Genomic DNA, 19,101 nt, shown 5'->3' on the forward strand with positions numbered 1-19,101 from the left:
TGTTTAAAAGTTTATTTCATATGAACGTACGTAAATAAGCAATTCTGAAATATGTTTAAATAGACTACGAGCTAATATACCAATAAAATTACCTCCATTTTGATAATTAACATGATATTTTTAGAAAATTTAGTTATATATGATATGATATTTCTTTTTTTCTTGGTCAAGTAGTCTAGTGACTAGTTTCACTCACTTTAGGTGTAGAGAAATGAGGAATTCGGGGTTCTAACCCTGACACCTACATGTATCTCGTAGCTACCAATTGAGCTACACTTATGAGACTATAATATCATATTTCAATTCTAGTTTATAGTATATTTCAAATACATCAATTCTTTAATGAATCTAAAATGTAAATTTGTTTATAAATGTGACCTTAGAGAGTATATAGAATAGATTTTGGGCCCGTTTGTTTCGGATTTTTTTCAAAAAAAAAAATCTATTTTTTCTTTTAAAAAAATCACTTTTTTCATTTTTAAGTGTTTGTTTAGGATTTTTAGAAAAATCATTTTATCAAAAAAATTTATTTTGGCCCTAAAATGAAAAGCTATTAGGATTAGCTTTTCTCAAAATCTATTTTTTTTCAACAACAAGGAGATAACACATGTGCATGTTAGAACTCTTTTTTTTCTTTTAAATGGATTTTTATGGATAGCAGACAAACACAAATAACTTCAGATTTTTTTTAAAATCTCTAAATTATTTTGACACAAAATCTATTTATTTTAAAGCTGAAACAAACGCACCCTTTATTTTCAAAAAGAATAGTTTTTTTTAAAGGAGAGTTTTTTTTTTATAAATTTGATAATGAATGGACCTTCTATTCGAAGAATATATATATATATATATATATATATATATATATATATATATATATATATATATATATATAAGCAAGAATAGTTTTTTTTTTTAAAGGCCAAAGTTGTTAATATGTTTCTCCTTCGTCTGGGTTTAAATTCAGAACCTCCAACTAGTTTAACCCTAAGCTCAAACCAGTTGAGCTACCCATCCAAAAAAACACAAAAATAGTTAATATAAATAGTTAATACACTCTTACAAGACCTCAAAGTTGGTTGTTTAGTGTTTCTCTGTCAACACACTTACAAGACCTCAATTTAAAATTCGTTTTAAACCTACAATCGGCCCCAAACTACAGTAATCCATACAAAGAAAAAAGAGGAGTGTTATGGACACTCTCTTTTCAACACTCTCTCTAACACTCACTCTCTTATTGGGTGAAATTCATGTGGATACCACATATTGGAAATGGATCCCACATAAAGTGGTGAGACCCACATGAGTTTCACCCAATAGGAGACTGAGTGTTAGAAAGAGAGTGTTGCTAGCATTTCTCAAGAAAAAAATAGAGATGATCCTACTCAAACAAACACCTACTGGTCAAGTCATGGCACACCTAGTCAGCCATAGTATTTGTTTCCCCCTTGTTTTTTGTTTCTCCATAATTTGCATAATGTATGTGTACTAGTGAGACACGTGATGTTTTTATTGAGAAAATGAAATTCAGACAAAAAAAAAAGAGAAGAAAAGAGAGAAAAATATGAAGAATGAAGAATGATTCTCATTAACCTTGAATCACTGATACAACAGCCTTATATAGGTGTATAAAATGAAGCTATACTATAAGCTACTATGAACCATCTCGCACCAGATTATAACTAACTAATTGACAGCTAAGCAAGTTAGTTACAAGAAACTTGGGCTTCAAGTTAGCCATATAAGCTAGTAACTCGAGCTAACTAAGCTGGTAACTTGAGCTGCAAGTTATTGAACAGCAGCTCCTGAAGAACAGCAGCTTTTGATCATGTGCTTCTGAGGTACTGCTTCTGAAGTACAGCTTCTGAACATGTGCTTCTGAAGTACAGTTTTTGACAGCAGTTATTGAACTCTAGCTTGTTTCTACTTCTTCTTCATTTAACAGATTCATTTCTATCTTTTTCATATCATCTTTCAACAGCCTCCCACAAGCTGGAGCATGATATATGTTGATCATTCCCAGCTTGCATATGAATGAATTAAACTTTGGAGGTGGAAGTGCTTTTGTTAAGAAATCTGCCAGCTGCTCATTAGTTGAAATGGGTAGGAGCTTGAGAACACCCTTATGTAATTTTTCTCTAACTAGATGACAGTCAATTTCAAGATGTTTTGTTCTTTCATGGAAGACTGGATTTGATGCTATGTGAATAGCACTCTGACTATCACAATAAAGAACTGGCTGCTTAACATATTTAATGTTGAGGTCCTTCAACAAGTACAGTATCCATTGAAGCTCACAAGTTGCCACTGATAGAGCCCTATATTCAGCTTCTGAAGAGGACCTTGAGATAGTTGGCTGTTTCTTTGCCTTCCAAGATATGAGTGAAGAACCCAAAAAGAAACAGAAGCCAGTAGTTGACCTTCTAGTGTCCACACAACCTGCCCAATCTGCATCAACATACCCCAATATTTGTACTTCTGACTTTCTTGGAAACAGAAGACCAAGGCCAGGAGCATTTTTGAGGTATCTAAGAATTCTACATGCAGCTTTATAATGAGTAGTGGTAGGAACATTGAGAAACTGACTCAGTTGTTGAGTGGCCAATGAAATATCAGGGCTTGTAGTGTTTAAATACAACAGTCTTCCAATAAGCCTCCTGTAGCAAGACACATCTGTAAAAGGTTTACTTGTGTCTTGATGCAATTTGACTGAAGTGTCTAAAGGTGTAGGAGCAGGTTTGGCACCTAAAAGACCTGATGAGTCAAGCAAATCAAGACAGTATTTTCTCTGTGAAATAGAGATTCCTTCCTTGGAATGAGCTACCTCTAATCCCAAAAAGTATTTAAGAATCCCTAAATCCTTGATTTTGAATTGATTATCAAGAATATTCTTGATTCTCTGAAACTCATCAAGTGAAGTGCCAACTAGTATAATGTCATCCACATACACTAGAAGTGCTGTGAAATCACTACCATGTTGAAGGGTAAACAAAGAGTAGTCAGTAGTGGATTGACTGTATCCTTCAGCTAAAAGCAATGTAGTCAGTTTCTCATACCATTTTTTACTAGCTTGTTTCAAACTATAGAGGCTTTTCTTCAATTTACAGACTTTGCCAGATGAACATGAGACACCTTCTGGAATTGTCATGTAAACAGTTTCATGTAGCTCCCCATGAAGAAAAGCATTGTTCACATCTAGTTGGTGCAAATGCCAATTTTGAATGGATGCAATAGCAAGAAGGGTCCTCACAGTAGTTAATTTGGCTACTGGTGAAAATGTATCAAAATAATCAAGACCCTCTATTTGATTATACCCTTTAGCCACCAATCTTGCTTTGTATCTTTCAATAGAACCATCAGCTTTGTACTTGATTCTATACACCCATTTACAACCAATAGGTTTCACATTTGGTGGTGTATCAACAATGCACCAGGTTCCATTATTGGCTAGTGCCTCCAATTCAACATTCATTGCTTTTAACCAATGATCAGACTGACATGCTTCTTTATAGGTTTTAGGCTCAGTACTTTGTGTGACAGAAGTAGAAAAAGCTTTATGTGAAGATGATAAATGAGAAAAAGAATGAAAAGAGGAGAGTGGATAAGGTATACCTGAGTTGACTGATGATGGTGATTGAGCAGATGAGCTGCATACAAAATCTTTCAAATAAGCTGGTTGAGACCTGAGTCTTGTGGGTTTGGGTGAATGAATAGGGGAAGTGGTGGATGGGGATGTTGATGTGGATGTGTCATTGGTAGTGGGAAGAGAGGATTCAATAGATGAAGGTGAAGTATCAGAAACAGGTTCAGCACTAGGGGAAAAAGCAATGTCAGAAACAGGTTGTATGTTGGTATGATAGGTCCAAGGAATATGTGAAGGGTTGGACTGATAAGGAAGAATAGTTTCATGATGGGTAACATTTCTAGAAACAAATATTTGTTTTGAGTGTATGTCTAAAAGCACAACACCTTTCATGCCACTTTTGTAGCCAAGAAAGATGCACTTTCTTGCTCTAGAATCAAGTTTGCTTCTTTGAGCTTGTAAAGTAGAGGCATAGGCTAAAGAACCAAAAACTTTAAGTTGATGTAAATCAGGTTGCATGTTATGTAATAGAAAATAGGGTGATTGATTTTGTAAAATGGGGCTAGGCACTCTATTCATGATAAAAACTGCATGAACTGCAGCATAGGACCAAAAATGTTTAGGTAAATGAGATTGAAAGAGTAATGCTCTAGTAATGTTTAAAATGTGCTGATGTTTTCTCTTAACTCTTGCATTTTGCTGAGGCGTTTCAACACAACTAGTTTGGTGTAAAATTCCTTTGGATGCATAAAATGAAGGGATGTTGAATTCAGGACCATTATCACTTCTGACAGTTTTCACATTACAGTTGAAATGATTTTCAATGAGGGTTATAAAAGCAATGACATGGTGTCTGGTTTCACTTTTTGTTTTCATTAGGGTTAACCAAGTATATCTACTATAATCATCAACTGCAGTGAGGAAATAAACATGATTATGAACAGAAGGAACAGAAATGGGGCCCCAAATATCAAAATGTATTAGATCAAAAGGTTTTGAAGCTTTATTACAACTGATAGGGAAAGGGAGTTTTCTATGCTTAGAAAAATGGCATACATCACATGTTTCCTTAGAATCAACATGAACAAAAGGGAAATAGATTGCAACAAATTCATTCTAGAAAATGAAAGATGGCCAAGTCTGAAATGCCAAAGAGCACTATCAGGTAAAGGGATGGTTGAGTGAATGGTCTTGCTTGCAGAACAAGCCAACTTATTGTCCAGATTCAAGTAGTACAAATCTTCTCTCTTATCACCAGAACCAATCATCCTCATGGTTTTCTTGTCCTGAATCAAACATTGAAAACCATTAAAACTAACAATAGTATTCAGGGAACCATTCATTTTGGACACAGAAAGCAAATTGTAATTAAAATCAAGGACATAAAGAACATCATAAAGAATAAGAATGGAAGAAAATTTAACAGTTCCTGAATATATTGCCATACTAATATGACCTGTAGGTAATTTTATGGACATGGGAGCAATTTCATTGTAAGAATGAAACCACTTTAGATTGCAACAAATATGATGAGAAGCTCCTGAATCTATGATCCAGAAGTTTTGAGTAAAATTGTAATTTGCCAAAGAATTAATGAAATTTGTACCTTGCCTGTCTGATGGTGAATGACCAACAGACATAGAAGTAACCTGATTGGAAGCATGCACAATTCCTGAACTTTGATTAAAAGATGAACCTTGAAGAAGGGTCATTAACCTTTCATATTGCTCATGTGTAATAGCTGGAGCACTACCCTTGCTATCAACACTAGTTGGGGATTCTGCAACATTATTATCTCCCTCAGGTGCAACATGATTGGCATAACCAGAATTGAATTGTTTCTGAAGATGTGGTGGAACTCCATACTTCTTCCAACATGTTTCAACAGTGTGATTGCTCTTTCCACAAAAGGTGCAAACACGAGAAGTACCTTTAGAATTTGATCCTTGAAATGATGATTTACCAAAAGAGTTGTTGCCTTTAAACTTCTTGGAATCAACAGAGTTGATTAAAGCAGAGTCATCAATAGTAGGAGAAGGATTATGTTGTCTTTCATATTGTAAAACCATGGAGAAAATCTTGTTCATAGAGGGAAGAGGATCCATTAACAGAATTCGAGATTTCACCATACTAAAGCTTTCATTCAAACCAGTAAGAAAACGAATAGCATAGAGCAGAGTGTGATTGCGTCGTGCATTTCTCATGAATTCACAAGAACAACGTACTCTACAAGTGCAGTTTGGTATAGGCATGTAAATCTCCAATTCTTCCCAAAGAATCTTCAATTCAGAGTAGAAAGTGGTAACTGTTTTGGAATCTTGTTGTAAGGAGTAAATTTCTTGCATTAGTTCAGAGATCCTTACCAAGTCACCTTGTGCAAATCGTTCCTTCAAATCCACCCAAACATCACATGCATTTTCCATAAACACAATGAATTGAGCAATTGAAGGAGAAACCGAATTCACAAGCCAAGAATGAACGAGCATGTTACAGCGATTCCAAGCGCGAAAAAGAGGATCAAATTCATCAAGAATTGGAGAAATTGATCCATCAACGAATTCAAACTTCATTTTCCCGCCCAAAGCTCTTCGCATTGAACGAGCCCAAGAATGATAATTTGATCCGTCAAGAACCGGAGAAACGGAAACTGAAGAAGGACCATCGCTTGGATGAACAAAAGAAGGACTTGAATGATTTGTAGGATCCTCCTCGAAGGTAGAAGAAGTACCAACGTCTTTGTTGCGTGGCGCCATTGATGAAGAGCTTGAAAAGCTTGCAGAAGAAACTTGTTTAGATCTGAAGGCTCAATGATACCATATTGAGAAAATGAAATTCAGACAAAAAAAGAGAAGAAAAGAGAGAAAAATATGAAGAATGAAGAATGATTCTCATTAACCTTGAATCACTGATACAACAGCCTTATATAGGTGTATAAAATAAAGCTATACTATAAGCTACTATGAACCATCTCGCACCAGATTATAACTAACTAATTGACAGCTAAGCAAGTTAGTTACAAGAAACTTGGGCTTCAAGTTAGCCATATAAGCTAGTAACTTGAGCTAACTAAGCTGGTAACTTGAGCTGCAAGTTATTGAACAGCAGCTCCAGCTTTTGATCATGTGCTTCTGAAGTACTGCTTTTGAAGTACAGCTTCTGAACATGTGCTTCTGAAGTACAGCTTCTGACAGCAGTTATTGAACTCTAGCTTGTTTCTACTTCTTCTTCATTTAACAGATGCATTTCTATTTTTTTCATATCATCTTTCAACAGTTTTTTTTCTTTTTGAAGAATTGAAACACGTGATGTTGAATATTGAAATTTGCACGATGTCGAGTGTTTGATTGAAGCACGAGATGTTCAGCTACTCTCCAATATCCACTATTGCCTTCCTATAAAACCATCTCACCCTAAACATCTTTCCACCACAACACTCCTCATCCCTCTCATAATTTCTATAGCAAGTAGTGTAACCAATTGAGTTCCAATTACACTACTTAGTTGTTACCAACATATCATATCATATCATATCTTCTGTTACAGTTAGAAGCTACTAAATATATCAAGATTGTCACAAAAAATATATCAAGATGGTGAGTGTATCTGAAATTCGCAAGGCTCAAAGGGCAGAAGGCCCTGCAACCATTTTGGCTATTGGCACTGCAAATCCAGCAAATTGTGTTGAACAAAATACATATCCTGATTTTTACTTTAAAATCACAAATAGTGAACACAAAATCGAACTCAAAGAGAAATTCCAACGCATTTGTAAGTATTTTTTTTACTAATTAAATACATTTTTTTAGCAAAATTAAATACATATTGTCCCCGTGAACAGAGACATTGCAGTAGAGGTCAGAATTGAATTTGAGATTCTTCACTTATTATCTTTAAGGGTGAAATTATAGTCATTAAGGGTATATTAGAGAATTCAATTAGTTTTCTATTATTTGAGAAAATTAAATGATGTATAAATTGTTGTACAAATGTCATTTCTTTGTAACTGCTTCAGGTATATTAGAGAACAGTTATGCCAATTATTATGCGACCAACTTTGGTATAACCCGCAGATTGTTGTACTAATGTTCTTTCTCTCTAAATGCTTCAGGTGACAAATCGATGATCAAGAGGAGATACATGTATCTTACAGAAAAGATTTTGAAAGAGAACCCCAATGTTTGTGCTTATACGGCACCATCATTGGATGCTAGGCAAGACATGGTGGTTGCAGAGGTACCTAGGCTAGGAAAAGAGGCTGCAGTCACTACAAGAAATCTTGCAATTAGCTGGGGAATTATGCCAGGAGCAAGAACTCCTGGCAAATTTGCCAAGAGCAAGCCCTGGCAAACCCCTGGCAAATTTTAAGAGGGGGTAACATGTCAAAATCCCTGACATACATCGCTACTTTTTCCTCTACTTTCTCCCACTTCAGAGATCTTTCCTTCATTTTCTCCTCTGCGCTTCTATCTCTCCTTCCACATAAAACACCACCACAGCCACCCTCCTTTACGGTGATCGATCTACTTACTCTGACATCTATTAGCCATGAAACCAACACCTTTGAACTCCTCTCTTCCTCCCCTTTAAAAACCACCTAATTTTTTTCAAGATTACAGAGATTTCAAAAACCCCATTTTTCACCTTTTCTCTCGATTTCCGGCCATCATGGGTGTTATTTGTGAAAGTAAGTTCATAATCTTCTTCTCCATAGATTTCTCATCAAAACCCCTAAATAAATTTTTCAATCGGAGCATTTCACTGGCAGCCACCGCACCAAAACTTGTCCCCGCGTTGCCGGAAATGTGACCGGCGACCATCTCATATCTTTTCTTCTTTTTGGTGAGTTCCATCTTTTACCTCTTCTCTAAATTAAATTTTTGTAGTTTTTTATATTTTTTTCGGTATATTTTGTGATTAGTCTCCTGGCTCTCATTCCTGCGTTATGTTTTATCTTTTTCTTTACATGGTTTAGTCTATTTTGGCTTGTAATGTTGAACAATTTAATCCTCAGCAGGGACAAGCATTCCATCTTCCAGACCAAGAAATGGTCCTCAGAGATCGTCCCAGCAACAGTCAAGTTACCAAATCCCTGCCTCTCCTTTATATGATAGTGTTGACGTATCAAGGGGTTCTGGATATGCAGGACAAGCATTTTCAGTTGGAAGCTCAGGTAAGGGATACTTATACAGCATGGCAGTTTAGCTGTCATTATGATACTTTAGCTGTCATTATGTTGTTTTCAAAAGGATTAGTGGATGGAAATTATATTTGTATAGTTGAATTGAGATTTACTCGTCTGAAAGGAAAAGATCCGAATGTGTAGGACTCTCAGTTGTCAAAAACCTCATGTATCTTTGTATGCAACATTTTATTGATGCATGTGTTTTGTTTATCTGTTCAAATGAGCTCGGTGGATCATCAAATGCCAATTCTTTAGCGCTAATGGAGTTTTACATGAAGAAAGCCACACAGGAAGAAAAGTTAAACAACCTAGGCATTCAAAAGATGAGATGCCCCCTCCCCCATCTCTTCAAGGTTCAACTTTTGATGGTGATTGTTACCTGGTTTTTATTGGACTTGCATTCATTTTATTTGAACAGTTGAGTTGTGAATTTTCTTTATGTAAATGTAATAATCTCTTGATCACTTTATCTTGAGCGCAGCTTCAGCTTCAAGGAAAAAAGGCCATCACATGAGTGATTATATTCCTGAGGAAGAACTTGAGAAGTTCTTTGCTAACTGTAATGACGCAGCAGCTATGAAAGCTGCAAAGGAGGCTGCTGAGAGGGCCAAAATTTTGGCTGATAATGTTGGTCACAAGCTTTTATCAAAAATTGGCTGGAAAGAAGGTGCTTAGAATTTCTTTAAGCGTTTTCCCTCTCAAGTCGATGAATGCATTTAAGAGTAACTCGTTTAAGAGAGTCCAACTCAAGCTCTAACTGTTGTATGCCATTTATATGCTTGTCATTTCTTTCTTGTGCTGACATTGATGATAATGCAGGTGAGGGTCTAGGTGGCTCTAGGAAGGGTATTGCAGATCCTGTAATGGCAGGCAGTGTTAAGAAAGATAACTTGGGAGTAGGTGCTGTCCAACAGGTATTAGTTTTATGTTTGTTGATTCATTCAACCATGGAATTTTGATGTAGTTTAACTTATGTGCCATTCACATGAACCATTTTGGAATTGAAGTCTTCTAGCATGTATACATGTATAGATCAATGTTAAGTTGTTGAAACTTGAAACGAAAAAAAAAACTTAAAAAATAGTTCTTATGATGTGTTAGATAATCAGTTATCAAGCACATGTTGTTTCATGAGATGAAATTGTATTCACTTTCCCATATATATTACTTTTTGGTTTGTTAAAATAAAGAGCCAAACTATAAACCATAAACCTATTATAACATTGAGATGAAGTTGGAAACTGCCACAAGTATAGGCTGTAGTTCTCAACTGAACAAGGAACATTACATACTAAGAACATAAGTCACTGATATGTTTGTTAAAGGTTAACAATGGTAGAGAGCTAGTATCACTTTTAAATACAGGTTGATAGAATACTACTCCATTCCAATTCTATCACTTTTTCATTCGAATTTTATTATCAATTTGGTTTTTTAGGTCTCTATTTTGCCAAATCAATTTTTTTAATTGTTTCACGAGCTTTGTAGTTATTGATTTAATCGAGGGTTTTTGTGAGTGTTTTATAGTTAAGGGGTTTTGTAATTGTTAATATTAGTCTCCGATGATGAACAAAATGATATAACTTTCGTTCTTCTGAGATTTTTCTGTGCGGAAGAAAATTATAGGAGACCTGAACTGAGGGGACTGTTCAAATTTTGATTTTTATCAGAAATGAAAAAAAAAAAAAAAACACTTTGTGCTTCAGATTGTATGTATGTTGTGCTTCAGATTGTATGTATGTTGTGCTTCAGATTGTATGTATTATATTAATTTTGGGCCATAAAAATGGCTACTTTTTTTTTAGGAATAAAAATACCTACTATCTATCTAATAATCATTCCCTAAAAGAAATATCTATCTAATTAAAAAACAATTTTAAAACGTTTTTTAAAATTATTTTAATTATTAAATTTTAATATTTTGATTTTTTAAACAAATTAAAAACGTTTTTTTTAAAAAAATCGTTTGCATTTTGCCAGGGGTTAACCCCTGGCAATGTTCCTGGCATGGTTTGAAAATGACATGTGATTCTGACACGGTCTGCGAAAGCCTGCAATCATGCAGACACAATTTGCCAGGAGCTAAAGCCCTGGCAGGGTCATTTGCGATGAGCATATTTGCTGGTGATTCTGCTCCTGGCAAAACCCCTGGCAAACGTCCAGTTGCCAAGGCTTTTAGCATTTTGCCAGGGCTTCTGCCCCTGGCAAAATGCAACATTTCTTGTAGTGAGTGAAGGCTATAAAAGAATGGGGCCATCCAAAATCAAAGATTACACATTTAATCTTTTGCACCACAAGTGGTGTTGACATGCCTGGAGCTGATTATCAACTTACCAAACTTTTAGGTCTTCGTCCATATGTAAAAAGGTACATGATGTACCAACAAGGGTGCTTTGCAGGTGGCACTGTGCTTCGTTTGGCAAAGGATTTAGCTGAAAATAACAAAGATGCTCGTGTGTTGGTTGTTTGTTCTGAAGTCACTGCAGTCACATTTCGTGGCCCCAGTGATACTCACTTGGACAGTCTTGTTGGACAAGCATTATTCGGAGATGGAGCTGCTGCACTCATTGTTGGTTCTGACCCTATACCAGAAATTGAGAAACCTATATTTGAGATGGTTTGGACTGCACAAACAATTGCTCCTAATAGTGAAGGTGCCATTGATGGTCACCTTCGTGAAGCTGGACTAACATTTCATCTTCTTAAAGATGTCCCTGTGATTGTCTCAAAAAACATTGATAAAGCACTAATTGAGGCATTTCAACCATTAAACATCTCTGATTACAACTCAATATTTTGGATTGCTCACCCAGGTGGAGCCGCAATTATTGACCAAGTTGAGCAAAAGTTAGCCTTAAAACCTGAAAAGATGAAGGCCACTAGGGAAATTCTTAGTCAATATGGTAATATGTCAAGTGCATGTGTATTGTTCATCTTAGACGAGATGAGAAAGAAATCAGCTCAAGAGGGACTTAAGACCACTGGTGAAGGACTTGAATGGGGTGTATTGTTCGGCTTCGGACCTGGACTTACCATTGAAACAATTGTTCTTCGCAGTGTAGCCATATAAGATTCTTTGGTAATATACTTTTTATTAAGTATTATTTTCAAAATCACTATAGTTTTTGTTCGAATAAAATAAACTTGTCTGAAGTTTACTATGTTCATGAGGTGTTAGTTCAATGGTGAGCTTGACATTATAACCTCAAGACACAAAGTTCATATCTCATATGAAAATGTTGTAAAATGGCCATAAGTGTCAATATTATTAATAATAATAATGTTCTCTTCCTCATTTTTTTAAAAATTATATCATATATAGTTAAGAAATTATATCATATATACAATTACAAAGAATTTTAAATTGAATGTTCAATTTTAAAATCTTACACAAACTCATGAAACATGCAACCATGTAACAAGAATTATTCTTTTGAGGATTTAAATATGGGTTCTCTTGAAGGATTCGTCTTTTGGCGAACACTATATAACCATTTAAGCTCAATCGCTTGATTTTATAAACGTTCATTTGGAGTTTAGGTAGGTAAGAAACATGATAATATAAATATCTTTATCACTTTTAAATTATATGATTTTAATAATTAGTTAATATTTTTTGACAAATAATTGGTTAATATTGAATTAGTAAAAAAAATAGTTGATATTGAAGTGAACTATAATTCTTCGGCCCCTCATCTTTTCACTCTCTGGATCTATCCTTGCCCAAGATATCGTTTAGAGCTGGATATGGTCCTTACATGTATTTGGTTATGTCGTTTTGTGTGACTATTGCTACATCAATGCTCATGGATTACATGAACAAAATCTTTAATCGTATTTAGATCAGTTTGTAGCTGTGTTCGTTGACAAAATTCTCAAAGTATTAAAGGATCGAAGATTGTATTAAAGGATCGAAAATTGGATGCTAAGTTATCGAATTGTGAATTTTGGCTCGAAGAAGTTAAGTTATGTAGTCACGTGATTAACCGGGAAGGGATGGCAATTGATCCATATAAGTTATTGTTAAAAGTGGGAAAATGTTGAAAATTGTTGTATGTTGATAAGACTGAAAAACACATGTAAAAGACGAAAAGCCCCGGCGGGAGTTAACTGCCGAATTATGAATGGAACCGGCGGCAGTTAACTTCCGAGGAAAACTTCGGCAGTTAACTGCCGATACGTATTGATTCAAAATCTGACAGAAGCTCTCTCATCCATTATTACTCTCAAAATCTCAAAAAATTTAGGGTTAATTATGTTTCTAGTCCCTATAAAATAGCGACCTTGTAAGTTTAGTCCCTACTTAATTTTAATAGCATTTTTAGTCCCTATAAAAAAAAATTTACTTATAATTTTAGTCCCTGCTAAAACAAAGTTTGATTAATTATCCTTAAACTCTTAAATTTTTGAACGATTTTTTTGAGACAAGATTAGAACACTATGAAAGGTTCGTTTACTAAAATTTAGAATTTTCTAACATGAAATGAATTAAATATGAATTTTTTAAAACGACAAAAGTTAAAGATAAAAAGTAATAAAATCTGGATGTAGAAATCAAATTTTGCAATAATTTTTTGCGGACGAACTTTTAGTAATGTTCTAAACATGTCTGCAAAAAATTGTTCAAAAATTTAAGAGTTTAAGCATAAATTAAACAAATTTGAATTGAGTAGGGACTAATACTCAGTGCAGAAAAACAAAATTAGGGACTAAAAATGCTATTAAAATTAAGTAGGGACTAAACTTACAAAGTCGCTATTTTATAGGGACTAGAAACATAATTAACCCAAAAATTTATCCAATCTCTCTCAAAAACTCTCTAAAAACCCCAACCAAATTTATTCAACAAAATCACAAGTAAGTAAATCATAGTGTTATTAACTTACATTTTAGTTGTTATACATGTTTTTTTTTGTAGTTTTTGAGTAGATTTTTTTTTTTTTTAGTTTTTGAGTAAATTTATATGTTATAATCCATTTTTAGAGTAGACGTAAGTTGATTAATTTAGTTAAAATGTTTGTATGATGTTTATATTATAGTTTAGAATTTTATGGTTATTTTTGATTTTGGTGTTTTATATTTATTTTTTTATTTCAGTTTTTAAAAAGATTTAAATGTAAGAGTATATGATTTATTTTAAGAGTGGATATAAGTTGAATAATTTTGTTATATTTTTTGAATTTTTATGTTTTTTTTAGAGTAAAACATTTTAGGGTTATTTTTATGATTTTTAGGGTTTATGTATAATTTGCACATCAAGTGTTTGATGAAATGTTTGAGTGAGTTTTTCATTGATTATTTTTAATTTCTTATTGTGTATATCTGAAACAATGGTCGATATGTTCGAAGTTCATGCACAATTCAACGGTGGAGAACCTCAGAGGTTGAATGTTCGGTGCCTTGGTGTCACATTAAGAGGTCTGTTATGCTCTTATAACAGATCATCGGCATTAACTGCCGAAGTTTTCCTCGGCAGCTAACTGTCGTTGGTTTCATAATTCGGCAGTTAACTGCCGCGGGAGCTTTTCGTCTTTTACATGTGTTTTTCAGCTTTATCAAATGTGTATACAACAATTTTCGAAAATGTTTGTTTAATTGGGTTTAGCTTGGAGAAGATTGTCGTTTACACTAAAAGATGTGCTATCACACAAATCAAAATACCATCAACGACAGTTAACCGTCGTTTCTTTCAAAAGAAAAATTAAATAGCGAATAACAGTTAATTGTCGTTGGGGATTTTTGATGACATGTCATCTTACGTTATTCTTAGCATGTTTTTTTAGTTATTTTCAGTAGGATTTAGCAGCAAAAAGGAGGAGTATTTGAAAATTGTCTATGATTTCAGGACTTTTGTAATGTTTTCAATATTTGAGTCTGTAATTCTAGTTTTCCCGAAACATAACAATTTTAGGGGGGTTTTGAAGTAATTCACGTAGAAACCATGCAAATCAACAAATCAAGAACATCTGAAGAATTGTGAAGATTCAGGATAACAAGAATGAAGATTCAAGAGGCCTCAGAAGACTTACAAGTGGGAGGAATTCTGTTCCCAAAGTACCGAGGCAAGTTTTTGAAAACGAATACCTAAAAACGACGGAAAATCGGAGATTGGGCCTAGGAAATAGACCATGTGCGCCTAGGGCATGGAAAAATGTCTATGGCATGAATTTGTCAAGCCATGCGCCTAGGGCATTCATTTTGCCTCACTCTCATGCGCCTTGGGTGTTTCTCATGCACCCCCGTGCATGCAAAAATGCGGGGTGCAAGCGTCCTTTCCTACTTTCGTGTTGGGTAAAGCCCGCACTTTTAGCCCAAACCCTGGTAGAAACTCTCACTATAAATATCAACCTTCCTCATTCAGAAATTCTAGTTCAGAACTGTGGCAGTTCAAGAGGAAGGCAACTTTGGAGCTTCAGGAGAGTTTCTATCTTCTCCTTGATTTTCTAGGGTATGTTTTTATTTTTAGTAATTTGTTTTTAGTTACCATGTGTAACTAAATCTTTTTAGGTTAGAGTTCTAAGATGAACCTCTGTTTATTTTTGTTGGATATTATTTAATATAATATGTCGTTTATTTTATTTATTCTTTTGTTCGCTATTAAGTTTCTGATTTAGTTATTTATTTCAAAGGAGCGTACCCCTAGATTAGGTACTTAGGTGGTAACATAGCCTAACATTGCTACTACTATCTTGTTGCTTATATCTTGATATTTATAGCATTATATAACTATCTGTCTAGGAAGTAAGTGATTATTAACTAGCGAAAGATACCGAAAGAGAGTTGACCCTAGTTGTAGGTACTTAGGAGGTGACATTACTAAGATTAAGTGGTGCTCTACCGAACCTAGGATGTAACTGGTTAGTAATTAGGGAAACAAGCATCTCCGGGGAATAAGGATTTATCGAACCATTCTCTTGAAACCCTTAGTAAGGTAAACGTAGATTAGGGCTGCCCATTTGTAGAACTACTAAGACCGTAAAGAGGGTGTGCTATGAGTGTCCTAAGATTCATAGATGGGCAGACCTAAGGGAACCTTGGCCTTCATTGCCTTGGGAAACACTGGAAAGCCAATTTAAGTTTATGTTTCAATAACCTTTGAATTAGCAAGACCTCGCACGCAAGGATCACCATGCGATCAGCAGGTGCAGTTAGCCATCGGAGGGATCGACCAAAATAGGTTAGTAACGTCCCAACGACCTCATCACTTGTATAGTCTACCTAAGATAAATAAACGCGACATATCTATTATTTAATATCCAACAATACAGATAGGGGGGATTCGAACCTAACCGCTGCTTACTTTTCTGCAACCAAAAATAGGTAAATTTGCTCTATTGCAAACATATAAAAATTGCGAGACTTTCTAACCCTTACTTTTATATCGTCAAACTTTCAAAAATAAGTAACGCGGATTGTTTGGACGAAACGACAATCCCTGTGGATACGATACTCTAGTTATCACTTTATTACTTAGTAAACGATTTGGTACATTTGTCATATCCGACCATCAATATTGAAGGTTATTTCCAAATGTGTGATAACTGATAACAATCTTTGAAGTCTAAAGAATAATTTTCAAACCCGAAAGGGATATTGAGTGATCCAAACAAGTTAGGGTCCTCTTTTCCTATTTTGTTTCCAATGCCACAAGAGACACTTTTGGGTCCCATTGCTATTTCTTGGGAGTTATTTGTCGTAACATGGAAGAGGACTTTTTGTCAAAGCTAGAGGATTCATTTTCCTCTAACCATAACAGGAATATACTAAAGGTTCGGGGAAAGATTTTGTATACATAAGAGGATTTATTTTTCTTTTATTAAGATTTTTTTTCCTCGATCGAGATAGAAGCTGGAGTTAGAAAGTCTGAAGTGAAACACAAATTCTCAAATCAACCTCCTTTTCTTCTTTGGTTTCTTTCTTGTTTGAATAAAAAAAAAGTTACAACACGAAACCAATTTGACAGAGTAATGGCACGATAAAAATAGCAGTCTTGTTAATCTTATTCAGGTCTTTAGCTCCTTTTATAGGCAGGAATTTGAGAGACGTTAGAGAAGAGTGTCAGCGCATTAAGAGTCGTTGAATATTCATTTGAAATTCCTTTGCTTAAATTGGAATTACCTGTTCATTTTCTTTGTCCTCGAAGTTCTTTGTCCGTTTCTACACGTGGTCAGAAAAATACAAAATTGTACTATCAAATCCTTGATAGAGATAGCTACAAAAGACGACAAATCTAACGTGGAGTCTGAGCCCTCAAGATCTTCTAAGTCTGGAGGTCCTCCAAGTCTGATGGGGTCTTCTGAGTCTGATGTTATCTTTTAGAGTCTGATGACTTTTAGAGTATGATGAGATCCTTCACAGTCTAAATAGAATCCTTCAGAGTATGATGAGCATCCTTTCTTCTGATCCAAGATGTTGACTTCTGGTTGACCTTTCTTCATATCTTCACCCATAGTCTTTTAGCTTCTCTTGTGCTTCTGATGCTCTAATACATGTTCAATTCATCAATAGATTTTATTTTATGGTCTTGTATACTTGAATAAATATTAGCATATTCAATTGTTCTTCGATATTTTGTTATCATCAAAACCTTAGAGGAATTGCACAAACCAATTTTGTTCCAGCATCATTGTGAAACGAAGGGGGTGTATATTAGTAATAAATTGTTTTGATATGTCATACATCGACCTTTCCGGTGGCAACAACTCTCTTATTAAATTTGTAATTTTAATAAATGTATTAATTTATACCGTTAAGAAATTCAAGTCATAAACATTTTTATAAATTTTTAATATAGACCGATCTAACTCGAGTCACCCGATTCAATCTGATTTAATACATGTACATTTTTTTTATGTAAATTGAATTAAACAGCGGGATCATGCAACTCATTCATATATTTCAACCAACGACTCAGTGGTTCGACCAATAAACTAATGACTCAATATCTTGATCGGGCTGATCATTGATCCAATTTTTAAAACACTACTCTATTCCATTAAATGGTAGTAAGTTGTTTCTAATAATATAGCAAACTTGATACTTAAACAACCGGGTCATTCGGTTTTGGCATGGGGTTCAACAATGATTCAATGATTCGACAAATAACCAATGACCAGTACCTTGACTGGTTGATCACTGATCCATTTTTGAAACACGGTTGTATTCCATTGAATGATAGTGAGTGATTTCTAATAATATAGTCAATTTGATACTTATATATGCAACTCTAAACTCGTGCATCACACGGGTTGAAGTCTAGGTCTAAGCAAACACTCCTTAATTTACCTTTATAATTTTCCCCTCACTTGCACTTGAATGTCTAACGACAAAAATTGAGATTTTTTTTTCATAACTCTTCCATTTTTTGGTAAAAAAACTTTTGATTATGATGAAAAATGATCTTGATAGTTCAGAAATTGTCTGAAAATAAATGAAATATGACCAATGACATTTTCAATTGATTCTATTATGAATAAAATTTGTTTATCACTCGAGTAAAAAAAATTATTCAGGATTTGTTTGAATTGACTTATGAATTATATACTAACATAAACACCTATGATACTATATTTTTGGTACATATCCTTAAATGAAAAAAAAAAAGCTTAGTCCTGAAGATAAAGAGCCCTCCAATAATCACTTAAAAGAAAAGAATTCAAGTCTTCTCGTGAAAAATTTCAAATCTTGAACCTGTCATCCTTAACATTCCCTTCTCTGAGATAGCGACATAACTACACCTCCTCGCCTATTCTTAATAACTCTTGGACACAAGCAATGACAAAATCATATCAGTGGTACTTGTTAACAGGCTTAGTAACAATATCAATAATAGTTTTCGAGTATGAATAGCAACAAACATGATTGCAACCAATATTTTTGGCAAGCTTCTGACCAAGAAACAAAGTCATAAGTTCCGCATAAGTATTATTGGCAATAACTAGAAAGTTGCAATCTAATTACACAACACATCACCTCTTCTAATTAAACCACCAACACCAGCTCCAACTCTACCATCACCGATATAACTTTCATCCACATAATGGACAAAACAATACTTGGATGCCAAGACACCTTTTTTTTTTATAAAAACAAAACGATATTCATTCATTCAAATCGATAGAGTACATCAGATACAAACATCGCTAAAAATGTAAATGGTGAATCTGTGAACAAACTCACAGCACCCAAGTTAATAGCATACAACTGCAAAATGCCTACAAATAATATGATAAAACCTAAGTCACCGAAATACCCATGCTTCCAGATCTGCAACGTTGACGCCCAAATCATTGGTTGAATTTGTAATTGACTGATGTCGATCTTTCAATAGGAACTA

The 19,101-nt window shown here is 34.5% G+C and overlaps 2 protein-coding genes and 1 pseudogene across 2 annotated transcripts; all 3 read left to right on the forward strand.

Moving 5' to 3' along the window:
• The first annotated feature begins 6,995 nt into the window (after positions 1-6,995).
• LOC146919041 (chalcone synthase 9-like) lies at positions 6,996-12,060 on the forward strand. The gene is made up of 3 exons (XM_085712306.1): positions 6,996-7,351; positions 7,692-7,842; positions 10,995-12,060. Exons 1-3 carry the CDS (start codon positions 7,174-7,176, stop codon positions 11,833-11,835), a joined length of 1,170 nt encoding a protein of 389 aa, XP_085568432.1. The 5' UTR covers positions 6,996-7,173; the 3' UTR covers positions 11,836-12,060.
• On the forward strand, positions 7,860-9,829 carry LOC146919042 (SURP and G-patch domain-containing protein 1-like protein). The gene is made up of 4 exons (XM_085712307.1): positions 7,860-8,422; positions 8,598-9,133; positions 9,247-9,432; positions 9,585-9,829. Exons 2-4 carry the CDS (start codon positions 9,094-9,096, stop codon positions 9,722-9,724), a joined length of 366 nt encoding a protein of 121 aa, XP_085568433.1. The 5' UTR covers positions 7,860-8,422; positions 8,598-9,093; the 3' UTR covers positions 9,725-9,829.
• Positions 10,321-10,411, forward strand: LOC146919043 (small nucleolar RNA Z159/U59; annotated as a pseudogene).
• Positions 12,061-19,101: the final 7,041 nt, after the last annotated feature.

The sequence above is a fragment of the Medicago sativa genome, chromosome 5, assembly GCF_051527215.1.
Source record: "Medicago sativa cultivar Bolivia chromosome 5, Bolivia_mono, whole genome shotgun sequence".
In the NCBI taxonomy this organism is placed as follows: domain Eukaryota; kingdom Viridiplantae; phylum Streptophyta; class Magnoliopsida; order Fabales; family Fabaceae; genus Medicago; species Medicago sativa.